Source organism: Leucoraja erinacea, chromosome 4, assembly GCF_028641065.1.
Source record: "Leucoraja erinacea ecotype New England chromosome 4, Leri_hhj_1, whole genome shotgun sequence".
NCBI classification, from domain to species: Eukaryota; Metazoa; Chordata; class Chondrichthyes; order Rajiformes; family Rajidae; genus Leucoraja; species Leucoraja erinaceus.
This window is the reverse complement of record NC_073380.1, coordinates 48,349,245-48,375,182: the sequence shown is the minus strand read 5'-3', so window position 1 is coordinate 48,375,182 and position 25,938 is coordinate 48,349,245. Positions and strand designations below refer to the sequence as shown.

Sequence of the window (25,938 nt, the reverse complement as noted above, 5' to 3'; positions counted from 1 at the left end):
CCAAAGGCTAAGATAGACATAGTTTCAAATGTGAACTATGAATTTCATTAAGCTTTTGCAAATTTCATTTGGCTTTTACATATGGATATATATATGTTGAGGAAGGGGCAATCTCTTGATTGATGTGGTGATGTTACACTCTGTTCAAGCCAGACATAGATGCTGCTGAGTTAGTGTTATATAATAATTATTATATTCCCCTTGGAAACAACAGAGAATAGCAGTCCAGTCAGTTCATTGGTTCTAGGCGCAGAATAAGGCCATTTGCCCCATCAAGTCTACTCCGCCATTCAATCATGGCTGATCTATCTCTCCCTCTGAACCCCATTCTCCTGCTTCTCCCCATAACCTCTGACACTGGTATTAATCCAGAATCTATCTACCTCTGTTTTAAATATATCCACTGACTTTGCCTCCACAGCCTTCTGTGGTAAAGAATTCCACAGATTCACAGATTCACCACCTTGCTGGGTCTGGAATTACATATATTCAGACTAGCAAAAGGTTCACAATATTCCTCCTCTGAAGGAGGAGAGGAAACAAAATGTTTTTTTTACAAAAATCTGTAAGGTTCAAGCTTTTTATTCAAAATGTAAATTCCCCAGTAGCCTTGATTGAATTTGCACTTGTATCCCTTTGTTTAATAGTTCAGACCTCCAGGTTCCAGTCCACTTCATTACAAATGTTATGGATCACCAGCAACAATCCAAACCTAATCTGCTGAATGCTCCACATTCTTATCCATCTACACCCATCCAAAGAAGGGTCCCAATCCAAAATGGCTTTAGTCAGAGAGTTGTGAATCTGTGAAATTCATTGCCAGGAGAATGGGTTTAGGAGGGGGAGATAGATCAGCCATGTTTAAATGGCAAAGTAGACTTGATGGGCCAATTGGCCTAATTCTACTCCAATCACTTATGACCTTATGAAACATCACCCATCGTTTTTTGCCAGAGATGCTCCCAGATCGGTGGAGTTATTTCAGTACTTTGTGTCTATCTTATGCTTATCTATTGTTCCCTAAACAACACCATGATATTTTTATAAGTTTCTATCATGTACGATGATGAATTTGCTAAAGAAAATTCTCTTAAATAATTTTCCACACTCTCTTAGCTGAGATTCCACCAGAGCCAGCTCCACCAGACCCAGCTCCACCATTTGAATTTGTGATTTATTGATCTGTTTTCTACAATAAAGAAAAAGAGCGAGTGAAATGTGATGTGAAATGTTCTGTAAACCTGTTACATTTACCTGAAACCTGAAAGATATTTTTTACAAGTATGGTAACGTGTACGTTATGAATTTGCTAAAGAAAATTTTGCATGCTTTAATAATTTGAGGATCATGCATCACTGATCCCCTTATAGGTGGTACAGTCATTTCTTATACATCTCAATAATATCATTTATGGTTAGCAAAGGGCCATGGTGAACAAATGGCCCAGAAAGTAAGTGGTGCAGCAGCTTTTTCACAACTCCAGTAATCTAGGGTTGAAGCTAATCGCTGGTGCTACCACTTCCAATTTACAAATTTCCCAAAGCCACTTAACTGATATACACTCCGCACTACAAATACGTACAGGTTGGTAGGTTAATTGGCTTAGCTAAAATTGTAAATTGTCCCTATTGTGTGTGTAGGATAATGTTAGTGTTCGGGGATCGCTGGTCGGTGCGGTTACATGACCTTCTCGAAGTGATGCAGGGGAATTGAAAACTCATTAAATCGTTACTTGATCTGCACCAATGGAATCTCTCACAGTATTTCTTATTCTTAACAGTCCCTATTCTTAATAAGGTTTTCTTTCTTTAACATAGTTCTGGTAAAATGATGTTGTATTCTTCATCTGATCTTTCAAATACATGGTATTCAAAGCTGCATGCAGTCCTCAGTAAGAGCTTCATTGTTCTGTTGCCAGTACACATTTCAATTAAACACTCTTACAGTACCTTCCATAATGTTTGGGACAAAGACCCATCATTTATTTATTCGCCTCTGTACTCCACAATTTGAGATTTGTATTAGAAAAAAAATCACATGTGGTTAAAGTGCACATTGTCAGATTTTAATAAACGCCATTTTTATTCATTTTGGTTTCACCGTGTAGAAATTACAGATGTGTTTATACATAGTCCCCTCATTTCAGGGCACCATAATGTTTGGGACACATGGCTTCACAAGTCTTTGTAATTGCTCAGGTGTGTTTAATTGCCTCCTTAATGCAGGCATAAGATAGGTCTCAGCACCCAGTATTTCCTCCAGTCTTTCCAACACATTTGGAAACTTGTAAAGCTGTTTATCAACATGAGGACCAAAGTTGTGCCAATGAAAGTCAAAGAAGCCATTATGAGACTGAGAAACAAGAATAAAATTGTTAGAGACATCAGCCAAACCTTAGGCTTACCAAAATCAACTGTTTGGGACATCATTAAGAAAAAAGAGAGCACTGGTGAGCTCATTAATCACAAAGGGACTGGCAGGCCAAGGAAGACCTCCACAGCTGATGACCGAAAAATTCCCTCCATAATAAAGAAAAATCCTCAAACACCTCTCTGACAGATCAGAAACACTCTTCAGGAGTCGGGTGTGGATTTCTCAATGCCCACTCTCTGCAGAAGACTTCATGAACAGAAATACAGAGGCTACACTGCAAGATGCAAACCACTGGTTAGCCGCAAAAATAGGATGGCCACGTTACAGTTTGTCAAGAAGTACTTAAAAGAGCAACCACAGTTCTGGAAAAAGGTCTAGTGGACAGATGAGATGAAGATTAACTTAAATCAGACTGATGGCAAGAGCAAAGTATGGAGGAGAGAAGGAACTGCCCAGATCCAAAACATACCACCTCATCTGTGAAACACGGTGGTGGGGGGTGTTATGGCCTGGGCATGTATGACTGCTGAAGGTACTGGCTCACTTACCTTCATTGATGATACAACTGCTGATGGTAGAGGCATAATGAATTCTGAAGTGTACAGACACATCCTATCAAGTTCAATCAAATGCCTCAAAACTCATTGGCCGGTGGTTCATTCTACAGCAAGACAATGATCCCAAACATACTGCTCAAGCAACAAAGGAGTGTTCCAAAGCAAAAAAATTGTAAATTCCTGAGTGACCAAGTCAATCACCCGATCTGAACCCAATCGAGCATGACTTTTATATGCTGAAGAGAAAACTGAAGGGGAATAGCCCACAAAACAAGCATAAGCTAAAGATGGCTGCAATACAGGCCTGGCAGAGCATCACCAGAGAAGACACCCAGCAACTGGTGATGCCCATGAATCGCCGACTTCATGCAGTCATTGCATGCAAAGGATATGCAACAAAATACTAAACATGACTACTTTCATTTACATTACATTGTTGTGTACCAAACATTATGGTGCCCTGAAAGGGGGGGGACTATGTATAAACACTGCTGTAATTTCTACATGGTGAAACCAAAATGTATAGAAATGGCCATTATTAAAATCTGACAATATGCACTTTAGCCATGTGATTTTTTTCTATTACAAATATCAAATTGTGGAGTACAGCGGAAAAATAAATAAATGATGGGTCTTTGTCCCAAACATTATGGAGAGCACTCTCAACTCTTGCTGAGTTTGTATGTACCCTGTACCCTGTGGCCGAGTAGGTTTTATCAAGGTGCTCCAGTTTCCTCCTACATTCCAAAGACTTGCAGGTTTGCAGATTAATTGACTTGTGAAAATTGCCCCAAATGTGCAGGATGGGAAAGTGGGATTACATAGAACTAGTGTGAATGGGTGATCGATGGTCAGCATGGACTCGAGGTGAAGGGCCCGTTTCCACAATGTATCTCTAAATTAAACAAACTTTACTGACAGTTGACTGGAACTACAATGGGAAATGTTATACACTAGGGGGAACACGTATCCTTAGTTAGGATCGCAACCGGGTCTCTGGCACTAAAAGGCAGCAACTCTACAGCTGAGCCACTGTGTTACACCTGAAAATTAAAAATTACTCGAGAAAATAATTGTTTCTGGCACATGATATATCACAAGCCTAACAAACAAAACTACTGCTATTTCTCAGTTGAAATCCTATCATTGAAATTGGAACAACTTTGGCAAGGCTATAATGGTATAATGACAGATCTCATCCACTGAGGTTTTAATCTAATTCACGTAAACAGTAGTATTATTGACCATCACTGCAAACTCCATGGATAATACTATCCCTATCATTCCCTTTAACATTGTCACATATTTCTGACCCAACATAATTAACTGAAACCTTAATCGATCACCTGTGGAGGTCCAGTCAATAACAATCGGCGTCGGTGGAAATTTCCAGAACTTCCCTCGCTTTTATTGCTATAGTCCGCATGATGTTGCCTGGGAAATGTCCACTGTCTGTAGTAGAGTGACTGCTCTTCACTGCTCAATTCCTTGTGGAAAAGTGATCTCAGTGGGCTTGTCCAAGTCACATCAGCATGGGGCAACAAAGAGGCAGAACACAGGTGCTCATTTCTTGCTGAACCAAGGAGATGATACACTGGTTTTGATAAAATTACAGTTCTTGGAAAGATGAGACGTGGAGTCCTCAGGTCCTTGTTGACCAGTATGGATTGCCGAGAATTCCCAGAGGATGAGGAAGATTTTGAAACTGTGCTGCTTGCTGTTTCCTTTCCTTCCAAGTCATTTTCCTGCTTGCAGCCCTCACTGCCCACAGTGGTCGAGATGTGTGAAGTGTGTGTTGACGTGCCTTCATCAATTGAACTGTTCACAATATTCTGAAAGCTAAGAGATGAAGCAGGCCTCTGTGATGAGTCAAGCACACTGGATGAGCTCACACCATTCTCTGCCAAGGACCCTGTTTGAAAACCAACCAAGTTTATTGTTAATGAGCAACATGACTTAAATGCTGCATATAACGCATAAGCGGTTACTTAGTCCTCTTTGTCGGGTAGGTGACGTATTATAATACATTGCAATTTTCAAAATCATTATAGTTTTTTTCAGTTACCTTTCCCAATTTTATAATTGCATCATTAACATCTATTGTTAATACAAATGCATGCTAATGTAAAGAATTTTTTTTTTTTTTTTTTTAATTTTATTTTTATTAGCAGTACAGTAAATCACATTAATACATCGCATATATCTTATTACATTATGTTGTACCACTTTATTTTTTGAGCTTTAAAAAAGAAAGAAATAAAAGAAGTAAGAAAAGTAAGCAAGAATCGTGAAGGTGCAGGAAAGTGTTGGGAGAAAATAACCCCTTAGGGAAGGAATTAGAGAAGGAAGCAAAGAAAATAATTAAGACCCTAGAAAGAAAAGAATGTAATGTAAAGAATTAAGGAGAGGCGGCCAAAGATCAATGGTGTCCTTTGAGATGGATCAAAGAATTGATTCAAGGAAGTGTTTTGCTGAGATTTCTGAAAGTACTGTGATATTCAGGGTTATGTGTTAAGGGTGAGATTACACAAACTCATGAAGGAATTTGAATATGAGAATTTTGTAGTAAATGCCTACTATGTTCTGTGTGCTAAGCAAAGCAAGAATTTCATTGTCCTGTCAGGGACACATGACAATAAACTCACTTGAAATTGAACTTAATAAATGCATAGGTTCCAGTTGAGGAATCAGGCCATTCAGCCCATTGAGTCTACTCCGCCATTTAATCATGGCTGATCTATTGATCCCTCTCAGCCCCAACACTCCCGACACTCTTGCTAATCAAGAATCTGTCAATCTCTTTATTGTTTTCATCAGTCCAAACATGTTTAATGCACAGACACAACAACCACTAATCTGAATGAGAAGTTTAAATCGGTTACAAGAGAACAGAATACCAAAGTAATTTGGCAGGAGTATAAATGATAATTGAGTGGCATGCAGTAGGACAGGAGATGGTGAACAGCAATTTGGGTGACCTGGGTTTTTGTGGAGTGCGAGGGGTGGGAGGCCAGATAAGAAACGCTGGAATAGCTGCGATGCCTGCTAGTTATGCCAGAGATAGAATTTAGCAATCCTTGTGATGCAGAATGTGGCGTTGATGGCTCAAGTCATGATCATGCCGAAGAGAGAGAACTTATCATCAATCTTGTTCAGTACACAAAGAGATAGAGCAGCGTCAAAGCACTGAGGGTTTGTGTCAGGAATTTCTGGAATTTTGTGCATATTTTATGTATTAACTGACTTTCAGATCAGTTTATTGCTTTCTTCAGTCGAAAGCTGTTGAATCCTCCGACACAACAATCACTAACCTGAAGTTCCAGTGACTGCACTGCTGTTACTTTGTGGTCTCTCTAGATCGATCTGTAATTCATCAGATTCATTCTCACTGGTAAGAAACTTCTCATGCTCCTTCTCCGTTCCTTCGAAAATTGCCATGGTTTCTCTGACAGCACTTTTAGAAACATAGCCGCAAGCAAGGCCAATCTCTTGCTCAAGGGTTGTTCGTGTAAGGTAGCTGGAGTCAATTAGCCTAAGATCACAGTACTTCATGGACCTTAATATAAATGTTGAAAATGTTTAAACAAATCTTTAGTCCAACATGATTAAAATCAAACACATATCCATAAAATATACAGTTTGAAAGTCTATAATAATGGTTTAGTTTAGTTTAGAGATACAGTGTGGAAATAGGCTCTTCGGCCCACCGAGTCTGCACTGACCAGCGATCCCCGCACATGAAATGAAATGAAATGAAATGATTCAATTTATTGTCATTGTCAGTGTACAGTACAGAGACAACGAAATGCATTTTTAGCATCTCCCTTGAAAGGGAGACACAGGGCGTCGCGGTGTGCCCGCGCCTGCCGCCGTAACATTCCATTACAGGCAAAGGTGGGTGAAGTGTCTTGCCCAAGGACACAACGACAGTATGCACTCCAAGCGGGATTTGAACCGGCTACCTTCCGGTCGCCAGCCGAACTCTTAGCCCATTGTGCTATCTGTCGTCCTATTACACATTAACACAAGCCTACACCCAATGGGGACAATTTACACTTATGCCAAGTATACAAACCCAAGCCAATTAACCTACAAACCTGTAGGTCTTTGGAGTGTGGGAGGAAACCAAAGATCTCAGAGAAAGCTCACGTGGTCACAGGGAGATCATACAAACTCCGTACTGACAGCACCTGTAGTCGGGATCGAACCTGGGTCTCTGGTACTGAAAGCACTTTAAGCCACCGTGCTGCCCTCATCATCCTTATAGTTCGTAAGTTCAAAATTGACAGAAGCAAAATTAGGCCAATCAGCCCATTTAGTCTACTCCACCATTCAAGCATGGTTGATCTATCTTTTCCTATCAATCCCATTCCCCTGCCTTCTCCCCAGAGCACTTGACACCCCTACAAATCAAAATATGTCAATCTCTGCCTTAAAAATAACCAATGACGGCCTCCACAGCCGTCAGTGGCAATGAATTCCACAGATTGACCATCCTCTGACTAAAGAAATTCCTCCTCATCTCCTTTCTAAAGGTACGTCCCTTTATTCTGTGGCTGTGCCTTCTGGTCCTAGACTTTCCCACTAGTGGAAACATTCTCTCCACATCCACGCTATCCAGGCCTTTCAATAATTGGCTACACTTCAATGAGGTTCCCTCTCATCCTTCTAAACTCCAGCGAGTTCAGGCCCAGTGCCTTCAAAAATGCTCATCATATGTTATCCCAATCATCCCCAAGATCATTCTCATAAACCTCCTCTGGAACCTCCCCAAAGCCACGGCCTCCTTCCTCCCAAAACTGCTCACATTACTCCAAATATGGTCTGCCCAATGCTTTTAAAATCCTCAGCATTGTATCCCTGTTATAGTCCTGAATAATAAAGAGGAAATCAGCTTGGTTTAAACCAGCTCATCTAGTTACCAATGTAGGAAATTGCATCTGTTTTTAAGACTTGGATGATGTCAACTGTTACCATTTAAAAAATACTTACCGTGGAAATGATTCCCCAAGTGGATCTTTACCAGTTAAAATGACAATACATGGTAGACCCTCCAGATCCTGATAGGTGAGTGGTGTCCAGTCATTCTGCTCACACCCTCTCCATCCCTTCAAGTCAACAGAAACGGCAATTCAGAAGAAATTTCTTAACCAAGAACTATCAACCATAATGAATAGTTGAGATATGACGATCATCCAAACACCCAATGGAGAATAAAAGAGAATAGGCTAATGGAAGAAAAGACACAAAGGGCTGGAGTAACTCAGCAGGACAGGTGAAATCTCGGAGGAACATGGATAGTTGATGTTTCAGGTCGAGGCCCTTCTTCCATGTTGTCCAGAGATAGACACAAAATGCTGGAGTAACTCAGCGGGACAGGCAGCATTTCTGGAGAGACGGAATAGGTGATGTTTTGGGTTAAGACCCTTCTTCAGTATCGACCTGCATATCACCCATTCCTTCTCTCCAGTGATCCCAGCTACAAAGACAGATGTATACAGCAATTTGTTCTTCCCCCCGCACAATTAAAGCATGGAATAATCTCCACCCAACTATAGTTACCCAACCAGATGCAACTAAATTTAAAGTAGCTCTTTCTTCCCAATAACCCTTTCTGGTTTAAGCCCTCCCTTCACCACCTCCAGTTTAAATTCCATTTGGAATATTTTGGAGGACCAAGAAACCAAGCAAGCATGCTGCCTGAGTTGCTCCAGCATTTTGTGTCTATGTTCGGATTAAACCAGCATCTGCAGTTCCTTCCTGTACATCTTTGATTCATACTTTGTTTCAACATTGTACAATGAAACAAGTGCTGTTTCATTGTACAATTTACTTGTACAAAGTACTTTTTTCACTTCACAATTATTTTAATTTTTCAATAGTTTCAATAGGTTAATGGTTCTTTAGGTTTGCAACATATTTATATTTATAAATGCATTTTACTGCGTGTGCACCCAGCTAGATTAGACCCTTCTTGAGACCCTTCTCCAGAGATGGTGCCTGACCCGCTGAGTTACTCCAGCACTGTGGGTCTTTTTTGGTAACCTAGCATCTGCAGTTCCTTGTTTCTTCAATATGCTGATGGAGTTAGTTAGGATTGGTGGAAGACCACATGTACAACACAAACAAAATATTTTATCTGCTGGACTAAACAAGCCATCTCTGAGTTAGAACATTACATAGGCTAATTTATACGCACAACAATTTTTATTAAATTCAAATGATGCAGGACTGAGAAAACTGACATTTTAAGTCTGAAGAAGGATTTCGACCCAAAACGTCACCTATTTCCTTCGCTTCATAGATGCTGTCTCACCCGCTGAGTTTCTCCAGCATTTTTGTCTACCTTTTATTTCACCACTTCTAATTTGCACAATAAGCTTGATTCAAGAACTCAATGCAACTGAATGTGTGCATAGTTAATACCAATAATTTGGAGAACCTGATGATTCGGATAATTAAATTTATTAGAACTCTGACTCCTGCATTCCATTTAAACTCACCGACACAGACTCTCTTTAACCTCTGTGGGAGATAGTTCCCAAATTCCCCTTCAATTCACCAGGTTTCCCTTTAAGATCTCTAGGGCTCTGCTTCCTGGACTTTCTTTTAAACTCATTGGGGTTTCAATTCCTACACTCATTAAAATCCCAGTGGCCTTGTTTCCATGTTCCCTTTAAACTCACTACATTCTCTAGAAATGTTATCATACTGCTGGGTGACATACAACAATAAACTCAATTGAACATCTTAAAATAAAAGTGTGTTGGGATATCTATAGGATTTATTGTCAATAGTCCAGAAAATTGATTAATCTGCACCTGCAAAATCCTGAGGGTGCCAGATTGTAGAAGTTTTACAGTGTTTGGAAATGTAAGAACTGGAGGGTGCAAGGATAGAGTCAAGAATAGTAAAGAATATTAAGTGAGATTGTTTGATAGGAAGAATTGCTCCCTCACAGAATATTAGATTACTAAATCAAATTATGAGTATGGATTTCCCCCTAGCTCTTTGATGGGAGGTGGACAATTACCTGAGACAGGGCTGCACAGTGGTAGAGTTGCTACCTCACAGCACCAGAGACCCAGGTTCGATCCTGACTGTATGGAGTGTGTACGTTCAGGTGCTGTCTGTATGGAGTGTGTACGTTCTCCGTGACCATGTGGGTTTCTTCACACACTCCAAAGCCATACAGGTTTGTAGATTAATTGGCTTTGATTAAAAATTTGTAAATTGCCCCTAGTGTGCAGGATAGTGCTTGTGTGCAGCGTGATCGCTGGTTGGCATGGACTCGGTGGGGTGAAGGGACTGCTTCCACGCTGTATCTCCAAAGTCTAAAGAAGGTAATTTCATATTAGGTAAGGTGCAGGATATCTACGTATGACATGATCTCCTGATGCCCACTTGAATGCCTTCAGGGAGCAGAAAGGAGATATTGGTAGTATTGTGGGTGACCTCCCACATGACATTTGATGGACTAACAGGACCAGTTGCACAGTTTACAAAAGGATTTTTTTGTCTCTTTCCATGTTTTGCTGCATTCATATCACGTCATCTATGTTCCATTGGGTCATAGATTCTTACAGTGTCGAAACAGCCAAACTTGGCCACACCGAACAACATGTCCCAGTTACACTAGTCCCACCTACCTGCGTTTGGCCCACATCCCTCTAAACCTGTCCTATCCATGTACCTGCCTCAACTACCTCCTCCGGCAGCTCGTTCCATACTTCCACCACCCTTTGTGTGAAAAAGTTAGCCTTCATGCTCCTATTAAATCTATCCCCCCTCACCTTAAACCTATGATCTCTAGTTCTTGATTCCCCTACTCTGGACAAGAGACTCTGCGTCTACCCGATCTATTGTGTAGGAAGGAACTGCAGATGCCGGTTTAAACTGAAGATAGATGCAAAAAGAGAAGGAATGGGTGATGTTTCGGGTCGAGACATCTGAAGGACCCATAATGTCAGCCATTCCTTCTCTCCAGAGATGCTGCCTGTCCCGATGAGTTACTCCAGCTTTTTTGTGTCTATTCTCGATCTATTTTTCACGCAACAATAACAATTTGCTTTCCTTCCTCTTTGGAACTGCCTTTAAGAGATGCCCGTACGTACCTTCATCCGTGCGACAAAGTGCTTGGCAACGCTGAGCTCCCCAGCTGGATTGCCCAGAAGGACTTCAAACCGATACTGCAGGCCGAGCTTGTCTCGGACATCCTGGAGCCGCTCCTTGGCAAGTATCGCCAGCTGCACTGATGGGACCCGTATCAGGAGCATGTGTCCGCGGCCAATCTCGTCTTTCCCGGGGCAGCTGATCAAGTCATCCACGATGCTCAGGGTCTCGGGGGTGGTGTGCTCCCTCAACAGGTTCATCGATGTGACAGCCATCATGGCTTCAGCATACTGCTGAATCAGCAGGTAGCATCTGATCACCATACTGTGCAACCTAGGATACCTGCAAAAGCCCATCCACAACTCTCATTAGGGTAATCAATTTCTGCAAGGCTGCTCCAATTTCCACAGAGTTTTACAAACAAGAGGCATTTCTACTCATTGAGCCAGCCATGAGTTCACATATCATAGAACAGAACAGCACACGAACGGGCCCTTCGGCCCACATTGTCTGTACTGAATATAATGCCTAACCAAACTTACCTGCCTGCACATATCCATACCCCTCCATTCCCTGCATATCCATGTGCTTATCCAAAAGCCTCTTAAATGCCCCTTTCGTATCTGCCACCACCACCACCACATTCCAGGCACCCGCCACTCTCTGTGTAAACATTTGCCCGGCACATTTCCTTTAAACTTTGACCCTCTCATCTTACACCTATGCCTACTGGTATTTGATATCTCCATCCTGGATGGCTAGATATTGCAGCAAATTGTGGACACAGCCCGGACCATCACACAAACCAACCTCCCTTCTATTGATTCAATTTATACCTCATGCTGCCTCGGCAAGGCCAGCAGCATAATCAAGGACGGGTCACTCCCTCTTCTCCCCTCTCCCATCCGGCAAAAGGTATAGAAGTGTGAAAACACACACCACCTGCTTTGGGGACAGTTTCTTCCCAGGAGTTATCAGGCAACTGAATCAACTGAAGAAAGACTGGATAGACTCGGCTTGTACTCGCTAGAATTTAGAAGATTGAGGGGGGATCTTATAGAAACTTACAAAATTCTTAATGGGTTGGACAGGTTAGATGCAGGAAGATTGTTCCCGATGTTGGGGAAGTCCAGACAAGGGGTCACAGTTTAAGGATAAAGGGGAAATCCTTTAGGACCGAGATGAGAAAAACATTTTTCACACAGAGAGTGGTGAATCTCTGGAACTCTCTGCCACAGAAGGTAGTTGAGGCCAGTTCATTGGCTATATTTAAGAGGGAGTTAGATGTGGCCCTTGTGGCTAAAGGGATCAGGGGGTATGGAGAGAAGGCAGGTATAGGATGTTGAGTTGGATGATCAGCCATGATCATATTGAATGGCGGTGCAGGCTCGAAAGGGCCGAATGGCCTACTCCTGCACCTATTTTCTATCTTTCTATGTTTCTATCCTACCCCAACCAGAGAGCAGTGCTGAACTATTATCTACCTCATTGGTGACACTCGGACTATCCTTGATCAGACTTGCTATCTTTACCTTGCACTAAACGTTATTCCCTTATCATGTGTCTATACACTGTAAATGGATCGATTGTAATCATGTATTGTCTTTCTGCTGACTGATTAGCACACAACAAAATGTTTTTCACTGTACATCGGTACACGTGACAATAAACTAAACGGAGATATCTGAGAACATACTTTCATCAGTTCCTCTGTCCACCTGGGAATCTCTTGCTAAGATGAAATTCAAGAGTTGGGCTGGTACAGTGGTGCAACGGGAGAGTTTCTGCCTTACAGAGCCAGAGACCTGGATTCTACGGGTACTGTCTGTACAGTGTTTGTCCGTTCCACCCGCGACCAACGTGGTTTTCCCCTGGGCACTCCGGTTTCCACCTACACTCCAAAGACGTGCAGGTTTGTAGGTTAATTAGCTTGGTAAAATTGTCCCTAGTGCGTGTAGGATAGTGTTAGTGTGTGTGGATCGCTGGTCAGCATGGATTTGGTGGGCTGAAGGGTCAGTTTAGGCACTGTATCTCTAAACCAAACTAAACTCCTGATATGCAACTGCAGCAAGAATGACTGGCTATATCGTAGGACCAGAGTACACATCTCAAGATATTTGATGAGCTGCATAACTATATACAGGACAGTACAGCACAGGAACCGGCTCTTTGGTCCACAATGTGAAAGCATTTCTCAAGAGCAAAAGAGTTGCTCCCACAATCAATTTTAATGAAAAGAAGAAAAATTGAAAAAAAAATGTTACTGTTTACCTTTCCATCAATGTATTCACCATTCTTTCGAAAGCCTCATCACATCTCAGTATTGGGCTTGTAATGCCCCATTGCAAAGACTTGCTATAATCGGACAAACCAAAATATACCAACTCTTCGTTGCTTAGTTCCTCCTGCCAAAAAAATTATAGAGAGAAAGCAGCCTCAAACATTGCTCAATTTGTTGAAGTTATGAACTGTACAATCTAAAGGAATCAAAATGTAAGGTTAACATCTGGCCTATTTCTTGCATGAAAAATGTGTTAAGAAGATCGCAAATTCCCACATCTCACAAGTGAATGGTGTCAGAAAAACTGTCAAATCAAAAAGTGCATTTGAAACTTCTACTAATTGAAAAGAAAGACTTCCATTGCGCTCTCTCTCTCTCTCTCTCTCTCTCTCTCTCTCTCTCTCTCTCTCATACACACACATAAAAATATCAAACAAAATTACCCTGACAATTTCACAAAATGACACATACAAACCCATTATCTCACAAATCAGAAACAAAAATGGGGCAATTGGATTGCAGCAAAAGGGTTAGTCCAAGTCAGCATGGATTTATGAAAGGAAAATCATGCTTAACTAATCTTCTGGAATTTTTTGAGGATGTGACAAGTAAAATGGATGAAGGGGAGCCAGTGGATGTAGTGTATCTAGACTTTCAGAAAGCCTTTGATAAGGTCTCACATGGGAGACTGGTGACTAAAATTAGAGCACATGATATTGGGGGTAGGGTGTTGACATGGATAGAAAATTGGTTGGCAGACAGGAAGCAAAAAGTAGGAGTGAACGGGTCCTTTTCAGAATGGTAGGCAGTGGCGAGTGGAGTGCCGCAAGGCTCGGTGTTGGGGCCGCAATTGTTTACTATATATATTAATGATTTTTAAGAGGGAATTAGGAGCAACACTAGCAAGTTTGCGGATGACACAAAGCTGGGTGGCAGTGTGAACTGTGAAGAGGATGTTAGGAGGTTGCAGGGTGACCTGGACAGGTTGAGTGAGTGGGCAAATGTGTGGCAGATGCAGTATAATATAGATAAATGTGAGGTTATCCACTTTGGTGGCGAAAACAAGGGGACAGATTATTATCTCAATGGGGTTAGGTTAGGTAAGGGGGAGGCACAGCAAGACCTAGGTGTCCTTGTCACCGGTCACTGAAAGTTGGCGTGCAGGTACAGCAGGCAGTGAAGAAAGCAAATGGAATGTTGGCCTTCATAACAAAAGGATTTCAGTATAGGAGTATAGAGGTTCTTCTGCAGTTGTATAGGGCTCTGGTAAGACCACATCTGGAGTATTGTGTACAGTTTTGATCTTCTAATTTGTGGAATGACATCCTTGTGATTGAGGGAGTGCAGCGTAGGTTCACGAGATTGATCCGTGGGGTGGCGGGACTGTCATATGAGGAAAGATTGAAAAGACTAGGCTTGTATTCACTGGAGTTTAGAAGAATGAGGGGGGATCTTATAGAAACATATAACATTTAAAAAAGGACTGGACAAGCTAGATGCAGGAAAAATGTTTCCAATGTTGGGCGAGTCCAGAACCAGGGGCCACAGTCTTAGAATAAAAGGGAGGCCATTTAGGACTGAGGTGAGAAAAAACTTTTTCACCCAGAGAGTTATGAAATTGTGGAATTCCCTGCCACAGAGAGCAGTGGAGGCCAAATCACTGGATGGATTTAAGAGAGAGTCAGAAAGAGCTCTAGGGGCTAGTGGAATCAAGGGATATGGGGAGAAGACAGGCACTGGTTATTGATTGGAGACGATCAGCCATGATCATAATGAATGGCGGTGCTGGCTCAAAGGGCCGAATGGCCTCCTCCTGCACCTATTTTCTATGTTTCTATGTTTCTAAAAACAGAATCTCACACACACACACATACACAGCCTGACATTGACATCATAAATTAAAATTGTTCCACCATGCACTGGCAGAATATTGCTATTGTTGCTGTGCTTCTTTGATGTTACATTAAACTAGCAGAATAATACTAAAGGTAGTATGAGATCTACTGCCCGACTGATTTTAATAGCGTCTTTGGCTTCAGAAACTTGGCATCACTTGCTGGAATGCAAACACCTAAGATTGAAAGAAAAGGCAATGATATGGTATGAGTCAGAATTCTGCTGCTCCTTGTGACCTGATGGAACTGTGCCTACAATCTGCTGTGTTTGGGAGGAATTGCATGTGCGGTCACTGGTTCAAAAGAATGTTTGGAAAATAAGTCAGGAATCGATCATATCAAAACACGACTATAAAAAATTGGGCTGACCACCTTTTGAGACCCCAAAAAAGTAGTATGTATTTACAAAGAAACAAAAATCTACTCATAAATGCAACAAATTAATCCTGCAAATAGTCTGAAAGGCAAAAAAAACCCAGCAGATACTAGATATCTGAAATAGAACAGAAAATGCTGGAAACATTCAGGCAGTCAGACAGCGTCTATCAAGGTGGGAACAGAGTTAACTTTTCAGGTCGATTACACTTTACCAGAACAGTTCTGATAAAAGGAAATTCGACCTGGAATGTTAACTCTGTTTCTCACTCTAAAGTCCATTTATTTATGTACAATGTAAAACGTATTTGTGACCAGATGCCATATTGGCTGATTGAAGTATATCTGTCAGTGATGGGGACAGAAAAAAATGAAACCAAAGTTTACTCCTCTGACAGCAGTGATAGCTAAACATAGATGAGAGTGGATCTTATTGAAACATATAAGATTGTTAAGGGTTTCAACACGCTAGAGGCAGGAAACATGTTCCTGATGTTGGGGAAGTCCAGAACCAGGGGCCGCAATTTAAGAATAAGGGGTAAGAGCATGGACGAGGAAACACTTTTTCACACTGAGAGTTGTGAGTCTGTGGAATTCTCTGCCTCAGAGGATGATGGAGGCCGGTTCTCTGGATACTTTCAAGAGAGAGTTAGATAGGGCTCTTAAAGATAGCCGAGTCAGGGGATATGGGGAGGAGGCAGGAACGGGATACTGATTGGGGATGATCAGCCATGATCACATTGAATGGCGGTGCTGGCTCGAAGGGCCGAAAGGCCTACTTCTGCACCTGTTGTCTATTGTCAGACTAAAATTCTCACTTCATTTAATCATTTGGTGACCACCTCTTGCATCAGAGACACAAGACTGCTGAATCTTGTGTTTAAAAAAAAAAGTGCTGGAGGATGTCAGCGATTCAAGCAGCATCCATGGAAGAAAATCGACAGGTGAGACTGTCGTTGGAACCCTTCTTCAGAAAATCTGAAGGGTCCAGACCTGAAAATGCCACCTGTCCATTTCCCTCCATTGTAGGGGTTGCATTGAGGTAGCCTGGACACATTTGTACAGCAAACTAAACTATTTCTCATATTCAAATACTGCCTGACCTGCTGAGTTCCTCCAGCACTTAGTTTTCTAGCCAATCGGGTCAGAATGGTCAGTAAGGTCGGATCTAGATTAATTCCAATGTCATCCACAGTCAAATAACTATCTGAGTTGATGCGTGAAATAAACTATATTTGTCACCATATCACATTTGGGTTCATGTTTACCCATTGTTAATTAATTAGATTCCAAAGATATACTTGGCAGCCTGAAACAAAAAAAAACTGCTGGAAATCTGTGATAAAAATGGAAATTAGGAGATATAATCACATTCTTGAGATGCTGGATATAATTTATTTCAGTGATTCTGGACTCTCAGCAGTCATAACTAAATGTTTGTTATTTTCTCCTGCACTGAAAATATGGTACATTACTGTAAAATTGTTACTGCCTCATGTATAATGCAGCGTGGTTTCAGAGCTAGAACAATCTATATTAAAAATATTGCAATTTCTAGTCATCTTTTTAAAGGCTCAGATACAACACAAGAATAAGCTAGCCTATAAGAATAACCCATTCCTTCTTTCCAGAGAAGGTGCCTGCCCCGCTGAGTTACTCCAGCATTTTGTGTCTATCTTTGATTTACACCAGCATCTGCAGTTCTTTCCTACACAATAAGCTGTCAGTAGAAGCCAAAAAGTTGTAAAATATTTAAAACATTAAATATGTGTCAAAAATTAATTAAGTTGGTGTCACTAACAATATTTTTAAATATTTCAAGAACAGAAAGTTAGACTTAATTTTATCTACCACTGATTTGGGACATTCCATTTTCATGTTAACTTCAGCATATTGTGAGGATCTTCCTCAGAGCTGCTTATGAAGATAATTAACTTTGGAAACATTGATGCTATTAATTGATTGTCATTTCTTTGGAGTCAAACATCACAAGTTATAGTTTCAAAATAGTGATTTATTAAAATCAATTTTAAAATAGTGACGTACCTACTTCAAAACTAAACATTTTAGTTTTATGTGAATTTAAATGCGAATTTGAAATCCCTTTTCCTCATTTGACTCCAGTTGTCATCCTGATCTATTTTCCCCCCTCAGTGTTGTTTTCTATGCATTGGGGGCAGTCAGAACACATTTGTACACACAAAAAAGCTACAAAAGCTTTTCACTGTTCCTCAGTACACGTGACAATAAACTAAACTGTAAACTGTACTGTAAAAATAATTCTCATTCAGCAAATGCATATTCAAATACTGCAAAAAAAATGTCAGAGAATAATTATTTAAGCTGGACTTACAGGATTGCTGGATAATAGCCAATGTACTTCATTGTCTGAGCTAACACGGGATTGCTGTGTCTGTAGAGTGAAAGGAAAGGAGCTGACCTGCAACATAAGTAAGTTGCACGCTTCAAGTGCCTCACGTGAATTAATAAACTTATCTGACAGACCTTGGCTGGCTTCCCCGTGAGTTGTAGAGCCTGGAACAAGACTGAGGAAAAATAAAGTTAAAATATTTATTAAAATACTTCATTTACCAACTAAGAAGGAATAAAATCATGCCCGTTCTTGGAGCATATTTCAATAAACCAGGACACTCCCAAGTGCCTCACAGAAAATGGAGTACTTTTAAAATCTTGTAGCACGGGCAATTTGAATGAGCTATCCCATAAATAAAGATGAAGTAAGTGTTTTAGTTTAGTGTTTTAGTGTTTTAGTGATATTAGTCAAGGAGTAGATAAGCCACCATGCATATTCTCCATTTTACCATAAAAATATACCATGGGATCTTTCATGTCCATCTAAAAGAACACACCACGTCGGAAGGAACAGCAGATGCTGGTTTATACCAACGATAGATACAAAATGCTGGAGTAACACAGCGGGGCAGGCAGCAGCTCTGGAGAGAAGGAATGGGTGAAGTCTGAAGAAGGGTCTCGACCCAAAACGTCACCCATTCCCTCTATTCAGAGATGCTGTATGTCCTGCTGAGTTACTCCAGCATTTTGTGTCCATCTAAAAGAACGCACTGCTTTTAGCTCCTCTTCCAGAAGCTGGCACGTCAACAGGACAGTAGCTCCTCACTGTTTGATTAGATGCGCACTCAGGCCTCTGGTGTGGTGATTGAACCTCAGACTGCCTGGCTCAGAGACAAGAGCGCTATCACTAAACCACAATAAACAACTTCAAGGTCTGCTTCATTTAATTATCAACAGAAGAGCACTTTTTAAAGATGTTATTGTAGATAATGAACAGTGGAAAATGGTAAATAAACTATGTCATGCTGCAGAAGATAATAGGGAGAATCAATAAATTAACCCTCTCTGTCTTCAACATAATCCACAATCATTGGGTGGTACACTGAAAGGCTGCTGATTGCTTAACAGACATACTTATGTCTTCACAAAATGATGTGGTAAGCCTGCAATACATAATAATAGTCCTTTAGCGGAAAGCACTAAATGAATCGAAGACAGGCCTTTCATTTTTTTCCCTCACATGCGTACTTCCTGGATGGGGTCAGGGGAGATGTTAACATTTTAAGCTTTTCAAACCTGATCCAGGTTAAGTGAAGGCAGATCTAGGGATGGAAAATTAAATATTTTATTGATGTTTATAGCAACTGATTTAACCTTCAGTACGTTTAACTGCGGTCTTCATGTTTCCAAGTCCTTGGAAAATCCTGCAGCTGAAGGAAGACTGATACGGCTTGAAGGAAATGTTATAAGGTTATGCCGCATAGTGGATGGGCGGAAGCATCAGGAGTGCTTCCTCCAATCCTGCAACCATCACCTCCTTCTTGATATTCACGATCCACCCCAATATCATTAAAGGTCAGGGGTGGCATGATGGCGTAGCAGTAGAGCTGGTGCCACACAGCGGCAGCTGATCCTGACTACGAATGCTATCAGTACGAAGTTTGTACGTTCTCCCTGAGTTACTCCAGCTTTTTGTGTCTATATTTGGTTTAAACCAGCATCTGCAGTTCCTGCCTACACTAAAATTTTAAGTCACAGGCCCACAATCAAAAAGACCATGTCTCTCTGTGGTTCAAGATTCAAGAGAATCAAGAGAGTTTATTGTCATGTGTCCCTGATAGGACAATGGAATTCTTGCTTTGCTTCAGCACAACAGAGCATAGTAGGCATGACTACAGAACAGATCAGTGTGTCCATATACCATTGTATAAGTATATGCACACATGAATAAATAAACTGATAAAGTGCAAATAACAGATAATTAGTTATTAATGTTCAGAGTTTTGTCCGAGCCAAGTTTAATAACCTGATGGCTGTGGGGAAGTAGCTATTCCTGAACCTGGTTGTTGCAGTCTTCAGGCTCCTATACCTTCTACCTGAAGGTAGCAGGATGATGAGTGTGTGGCCAGGATGGTGTGGGTCTTTGATGATGCTGCCAGCCTTTTTGAGGTAGCGACTGCGATAGATCCCCTCAATGGAAGGGAGGTCAGAGCCTATGATGGACTGGGCAGTGTTTACTACTTTTTGTAGTCTTATCCTCTCCAGGGCGCTCAAGTTGCCGAACCAAGCCATGATGCAACCGGTCAGCATGCTCTCTACTGTGCACCTGTAGAAGTTAGAGAGAGTCTTCCTTGACAAACCGACTCTTCATAATCTTCTCAGGAAGTAGAGGCGCTGATGAGCTTTCTTAATAATAGCATCAGTGTTCTCGGACCAGGAAAGATCTTCAGAGATGTGCACGCCCAGGAATTTGAAGCTTTTGACCCTTTCAGCCATTGATATTGATATAAACGGGACTGTGGGTCCCCATCCTACTCCTTCCAAAGTCCACAATCGGTTCCTTAGTTTTGCTGGTGTTGAGGGCCAGGTTATTGTGCTGGCACCATATGGACAGTCGCTCGTTCTCCCTTCTATACTCTGACTCATCCCCATCAGTGATACGTCCCACAACAGTGGTGTCGTCAGCGAACTTGATGATGGAATTCGCAATATGACCGGCTACGCAGTCATGAGTATAGAGTGAGTACAGCAGGGGGCTGAACACGCAGCCTTGAGGTGCTCCCGTGCTGATTGTTATCGAGGCTGACACATTTCCACCAATACGAACAGACTGTGGTCTGTGAATGAGGAAGTCGAGGATCCAATTGCAGAGGGATGTGCAGAGACCCAGTTCTGCGAGTTTGGTAACCAGCTTGGAGGGGATGATTGTGCTAAATGCTGAGCTGTAATCAGTGACACATTCATTCGCCTCTATAGGGACCAATGAATTTCCAGCCCGTTGAGTATTTCAACAATTTTGTAATAATAGGTCATGTCACACATCTATTACATAACCTGAACAAATAAACAATGTAGATTATTTTTGACATAAGCATGGTAAATAGATCGCAATAGTTTATCACTGTACCTCGGTTCATGTGACAATGAACTAAGCTAAACAAAATAAATGTATCTTCAGCAGAAATAGGCATTGAGTAGTTATTCGCATTAGTACAACCATGGGAAATAATACAGCTTTGTTATTTTTTTTAATTTATTACATGTAGAAATCCCAATGAGTAGCTCAAGTGTTAGTAGTTCATAAGGTCACTCTAGGGCACAGGATGTCAAACAGGATTTCTGAGGGGAAACAACAAATTGTTCAATGAAATACAAGGCGATTAGGAGAACTAAGATCAAAGTACTGCCTTGCTCACAGTCAGGCTTCATCCATATGCTTTCATGGATGCTTCAGCATCAAACGTGTAGAGCATACATCATCACATAAAAGGTTATTAGATAAAAAAGAATATATGAAACCAATTGCAGGGGTCCTACTTCATCAAAGCAAAGGGCACGAACCGCAACATATTACAAACAGCAATTGCAAAGACATCTAAAACACTTGAATTGATTTCCTGGGAGATGTGAAGATGAGAAAATAGAAGTAGTATTGCAAAAATGAAATATAAGCTTACCTTGTGAGATCAACATGAGAATTGTCATGAATAAGAACAAAGAGTGTGTATGGATTCTGTTTGACCTTTTTCATGAAAGCCTCAAATTTGTTCTGAATGTCATGGTCTAGTCGGATAATATATTTCTCAGCCTTTTGGTCGGCTGTATTATTTTCCTCAAGCCCCAAATCTACAAGTACTCCTGCGGAAGAATGAAAATACACAATTAATATAGTTTTTCAGTGGCTGACGCATTTGTCAAGTGTTAGAAATGAAGGCATTATAATAATAAGTAACTTGAAAAGGAATAATAGCAGAATAAAGATTTTCTGAGCATTCACTTCACCAGAGAAGGTTCACCAGGCTGATTCCTGGGATGTCAGGGCTTTCATATGAAGAAAGACTGGATAGACTCGGCTTGTACACGCTAGAATTTAGAAGATTGAGGGGGGATCTTATAGAAACTTACAAAATTCTTAAGGGGTTGGACAGGCGAGATGCAGGGAGATTATTCCCGATGTTGGGGAAGTCCAGAACAAGGGGTCACAGTTTAAGGATAAGGGGGAAATCTTTTAGGACCGAGATGAGAAAAACATTTTTCACACAGAGAGTGGTGAATCCGTGGAATTCTCTGCCACAGAAGGTAGTTGAGGCCAGTTCATTGGCTATATTTAAGAGGGAGTTAGATGTGGCCCTTGTGGCTAAAGGGATCAGAGGGTATGGAGAGAAGGCAGGTATGGGATACTGAGTTGTATGATCAGCCATGATCATATTGAATGGCGATGCAGGCTCGAAGGGCCGAATGGCCTACTCCTGCACCTATTTTCTATGTTTCTAGGTCTATGTTTCTATCGTTTCTTTATTTAGAATGCATTATGACATGAAAATAGATGGTATCGTAGACAGTGTAGATGGTTATCAGGAATTACCTCAGTTATCTTGATCAGCTGGGCAAATAGCCCAAGGAATGGCAACTGGGCTTTAGTTCAGATAAGTGTGAGGTGTCTCTATTGGGAAGTCAAACAGGGCAGTACCTTCACAGTGAATGATAGGGCGTGATGCAGAGGGATCTACGAGTACTAGTACATTGTACAGTTTCCTGAAAGTAGTGTTGCAGGTAAATAGAGAAGTGAAGAAGAATTTTGGCATGCCAGCCTTCATCAGTCAGGGAATTGGGTGTAGAAATTGGGGCGTTGTGTTATAGAATATGTACAAGACATTGGTGAGCTGGCACTTGGGAGTATTGTGTTCAGTTTTGGTCACCCAGCTAAAGGAATGACGCTGTTAAGCTGGAAAAGGTGCAGAGAAGGTTTAGGAGGACCTTGCCTGGAGTTGAGGGTCTGAGCTGTCAGGAGAGATTGGGAAGGCTCAGGCTTTATTCCTTGGAGCGCAGTCGACTGAGGAGTGAAGAGTGATCTTATAGAGATGTATAAAATCATGAAGGGAATAGAAAGGGTGAATGCATGGCGTCTTTTTCCAAGGGTAGGGGAATCAAGAACCAGAGGACATGTTGAGAGGGGAAAGATTTAGTAGGAACCCGAGCGACAAGATTTTTACACAGAGGGTGGTGGGTATATGGAATGAGCTGCCAGAGAACGCATTTCGGTACGTACAATAACAACATTCAAAAGACATTTGGACGGGAACATGGAAAGGAAAGGTTCAGAGGGATATGGGAATGATGTGGCCAAAGGGGATGTGCTTGGATGGGCCATCTTGGTCAGTATGGATGAGTAGGGATGAAAGGCCTGTTTCAGTGCTGTATGGTTCAATTAATCTATGACATTACTCCAGTAACGATGTGACAATATTTATTGAATTCACTGTGATACAGCATAGAAACAGGCCCCTCAGCCCACCAAGTCCAGGATGACCATCAGACTAGCTCTATGTTATCCCACATTTGCATCCATTCCCTAAATGATGGGATCAATTTAATAAGGCTAATTAACCTACCAACTCGCACGGCTTTGGGATGTGAGAGGAAAGACATTTGGACAGATACATGGATAGGAAAGGTTAAGATGGATATTGGCCAAACGTTGACAGGTGGGACTAGTGTAGATGGGCATCTACATATGACTATGATAGCGGAGCAGCCAGGGAGAACGGGCAAACTCCACACAGACAGCACCCAAGGTCAGTATCAAACACAGGTCTCTGGTGCTGTCTAGCAGCAGATCTATCAGCTACACCAGTGTAGCTGCATTGATATTCATTATCCCAAAGGTACACAAAAATGCTGGAGAAGCTCAGCGGGTGCAGCAGCATCTATGGAGCGAAGGAAATAGGCGATGTTTCGGCCCGAAACATTGCCTATTTCCTTCGCTACATAGATGCTGCTGCACCCGCTGAGTTTCTCCAGCATTTTTGTGTACCTTCGAATATCCAGCATCTGCAGTATCTTCTTAAACAAATTCATTATCCCAAAACTCAGTTTCACAAACTGAACAAAAAAATCAAGGGGATTTCTATTGCATTAAGCCTGCAGGTTTTTCATTCGTCAGCAAATAACAGTTTTGGTGCAAGATGAAACCAGATCTTCCAACATGCCCTCTTGAACACATCCCAAAAGCGGCTCATAATGAAAGGAAGTAAGGACAAGGAGTGCAAAATATGTATCCAAATATTCCTGTCACCACAAAATATAATGCATGGACTCAGGTTGGTACATTGTGGGAAATCTTGCTGTGAGAAGAATGCAGTATTTCCCTTTAAAAATGATCACATCCTTGTCATTGAAATTAGTTGAACCCATAGTTGCTTTATTTCCCTTTGCAGCTAAAGTTAAACAATCCAGATCTTTATTGCTAAATAATCGGATAATTTTACGAATAGCAATGCCCATTAATTATCACAGATGACTAAGTAAAGATTTTTTTTCTTCTTTAAAGACTTTGGTTGAACACTATTTAACATGCTCTTTTCTAATCAATGCACAAGAGCTTTACATGCCTACCTGAATGTCTAATACGTTGCAGAGTCTGATGGAAAAGAACCTCCGATGCAGGAACTAAAATGATGAAGTCAACGTTTGCAAAACGGCCCAAATCTAGGTTTTGCATTCCAGAGTCGGCTATGGCGCAAACCTGAGACAACAGCTTCCGAGCGACATTGAGCTGAGGTAGATGAATCTGGAACACTTCCGTAAGTGAATCTGTGAAGTTGGATCAAACCAGATCTTAAAGCTAAAAGCTGGGATTTGCAGGCATTAGAATCTACACATATGAAGCTGAACAGTATCACGAGTTAAATGATTCACATTACATGCATTCTTCACGTGGAAACAAAATGAATTGCATATCTACTGGGTGGTGCCGTACAATGGCAGCCTCGCCAACAGTCTGTCTTGTCCGTTTCTTCTTTTGTTGTTCTTAGTTGTTAAATGTAAGTTTTATTGTATTTTTAGCTTTGTATTATGTGGGGGGTGGGGAATTAATACAAGGAGATGCAACTTTTCCCGTATCATATCTCCGTCCACACTGCGGCCTAACATCGTGGGGCTGGCAGTCCCTTTGCTGGTGATTGACTTCGGGAGCTCCGACCGCAGGAGCTTCGACCGCCCCGATCACGAGAGCTTCAATCGCCCCGACGTGGGAGCTTCAATCGCTGGTTGTAGGAGCTTCGATATCCCCAACTGCGGATGGTTCGACTGCCCCGAATGCGGGAGAAAAGGGAAGAAGGCAATACGTTATTGCCTTCCATCACACTGCGCTGTGGTGGATGTTTATGGTGATTTTTATGTAGTTGTGTGTCTTGTTACTTTTTTGGTATGACTATGGCAAATTCAATTATTTGTATGTTTTTACATACTTGGCTAAAAAATTAATTACAATTTACAATTACAATTCATTCATTGTTCCATATCTCTCTGCATCATTGTCTGTATCTCGTGTTTCCCTTCCCATAACTCTCAGTCTGAAGAAGGGTCTCAACCTGAAACATCACCCATTCCTTCTCTCCAGAGATGCTGCCTGTCCAGCTGAGTTACTCCAGCTTTTTGTGCCTATCTTTAATTAACAACAAAACAATTATCGCAATCTGAGTGTTTATTATAATACCAAACAAATTATTTCATAGGCATTGGCCGAAAATAGTTAGAACGATATAATGAAGTATTACATAAGATCTAGGAGCAGAATTAGGCCATTCGACCCATCATGTCTACTCCGCCATGCAATTATGGCTGATGTATCTTTCCCTCTCAACCCCATTCTCCCTATTTCGCCCCATAACCCCTGACACCCTTACTAATCAAGGATCTGTCAATTTCCGCCTTAAAAATATCCATTAACTTGGCCTCCACTGTCGTCTGTGGCAATGAATTCCATAGATTCATTGTCTGAACAACAAAATTCATTCTCATCTCCTTCATA

At 41.4% G+C, this 25,938-nt stretch overlaps 1 protein-coding gene across 6 annotated transcripts in view; it reads right to left on the bottom strand.

Moving 5' to 3' along the window:
- greb1l (GREB1 like retinoic acid receptor coactivator) overlaps positions 1–25,938 on the bottom strand; it is a 233,688-nt gene that overhangs the window by 25,885 nt on the left and 181,865 nt on the right. For all 6 annotated transcript variants that reach the window (XM_055634189.1, XM_055634186.1, XM_055634184.1 and 3 more), the window contains 8 exons: positions 24,522–24,719; positions 21,584–21,764; positions 17,947–18,139; positions 13,314–13,447; positions 11,045–11,384; positions 7,923–8,038; positions 6,242–6,486; positions 4,277–4,842 (listed from right to left, as the gene is read on the bottom strand). In XM_055634189.1, coding sequence (XP_055490164.1) covers positions 4,277–4,842; positions 6,242–6,486; positions 7,923–8,038; positions 11,045–11,384; positions 13,314–13,447; positions 17,947–18,139; positions 21,584–21,764; positions 24,522–24,719 — 1,973 coding nt within the window. The remainder of the gene's footprint in view (positions 1–4,276; positions 4,843–6,241; positions 6,487–7,922; positions 8,039–11,044; positions 11,385–13,313; positions 13,448–17,946; positions 18,140–21,583; positions 21,765–24,521; positions 24,720–25,938) is intronic.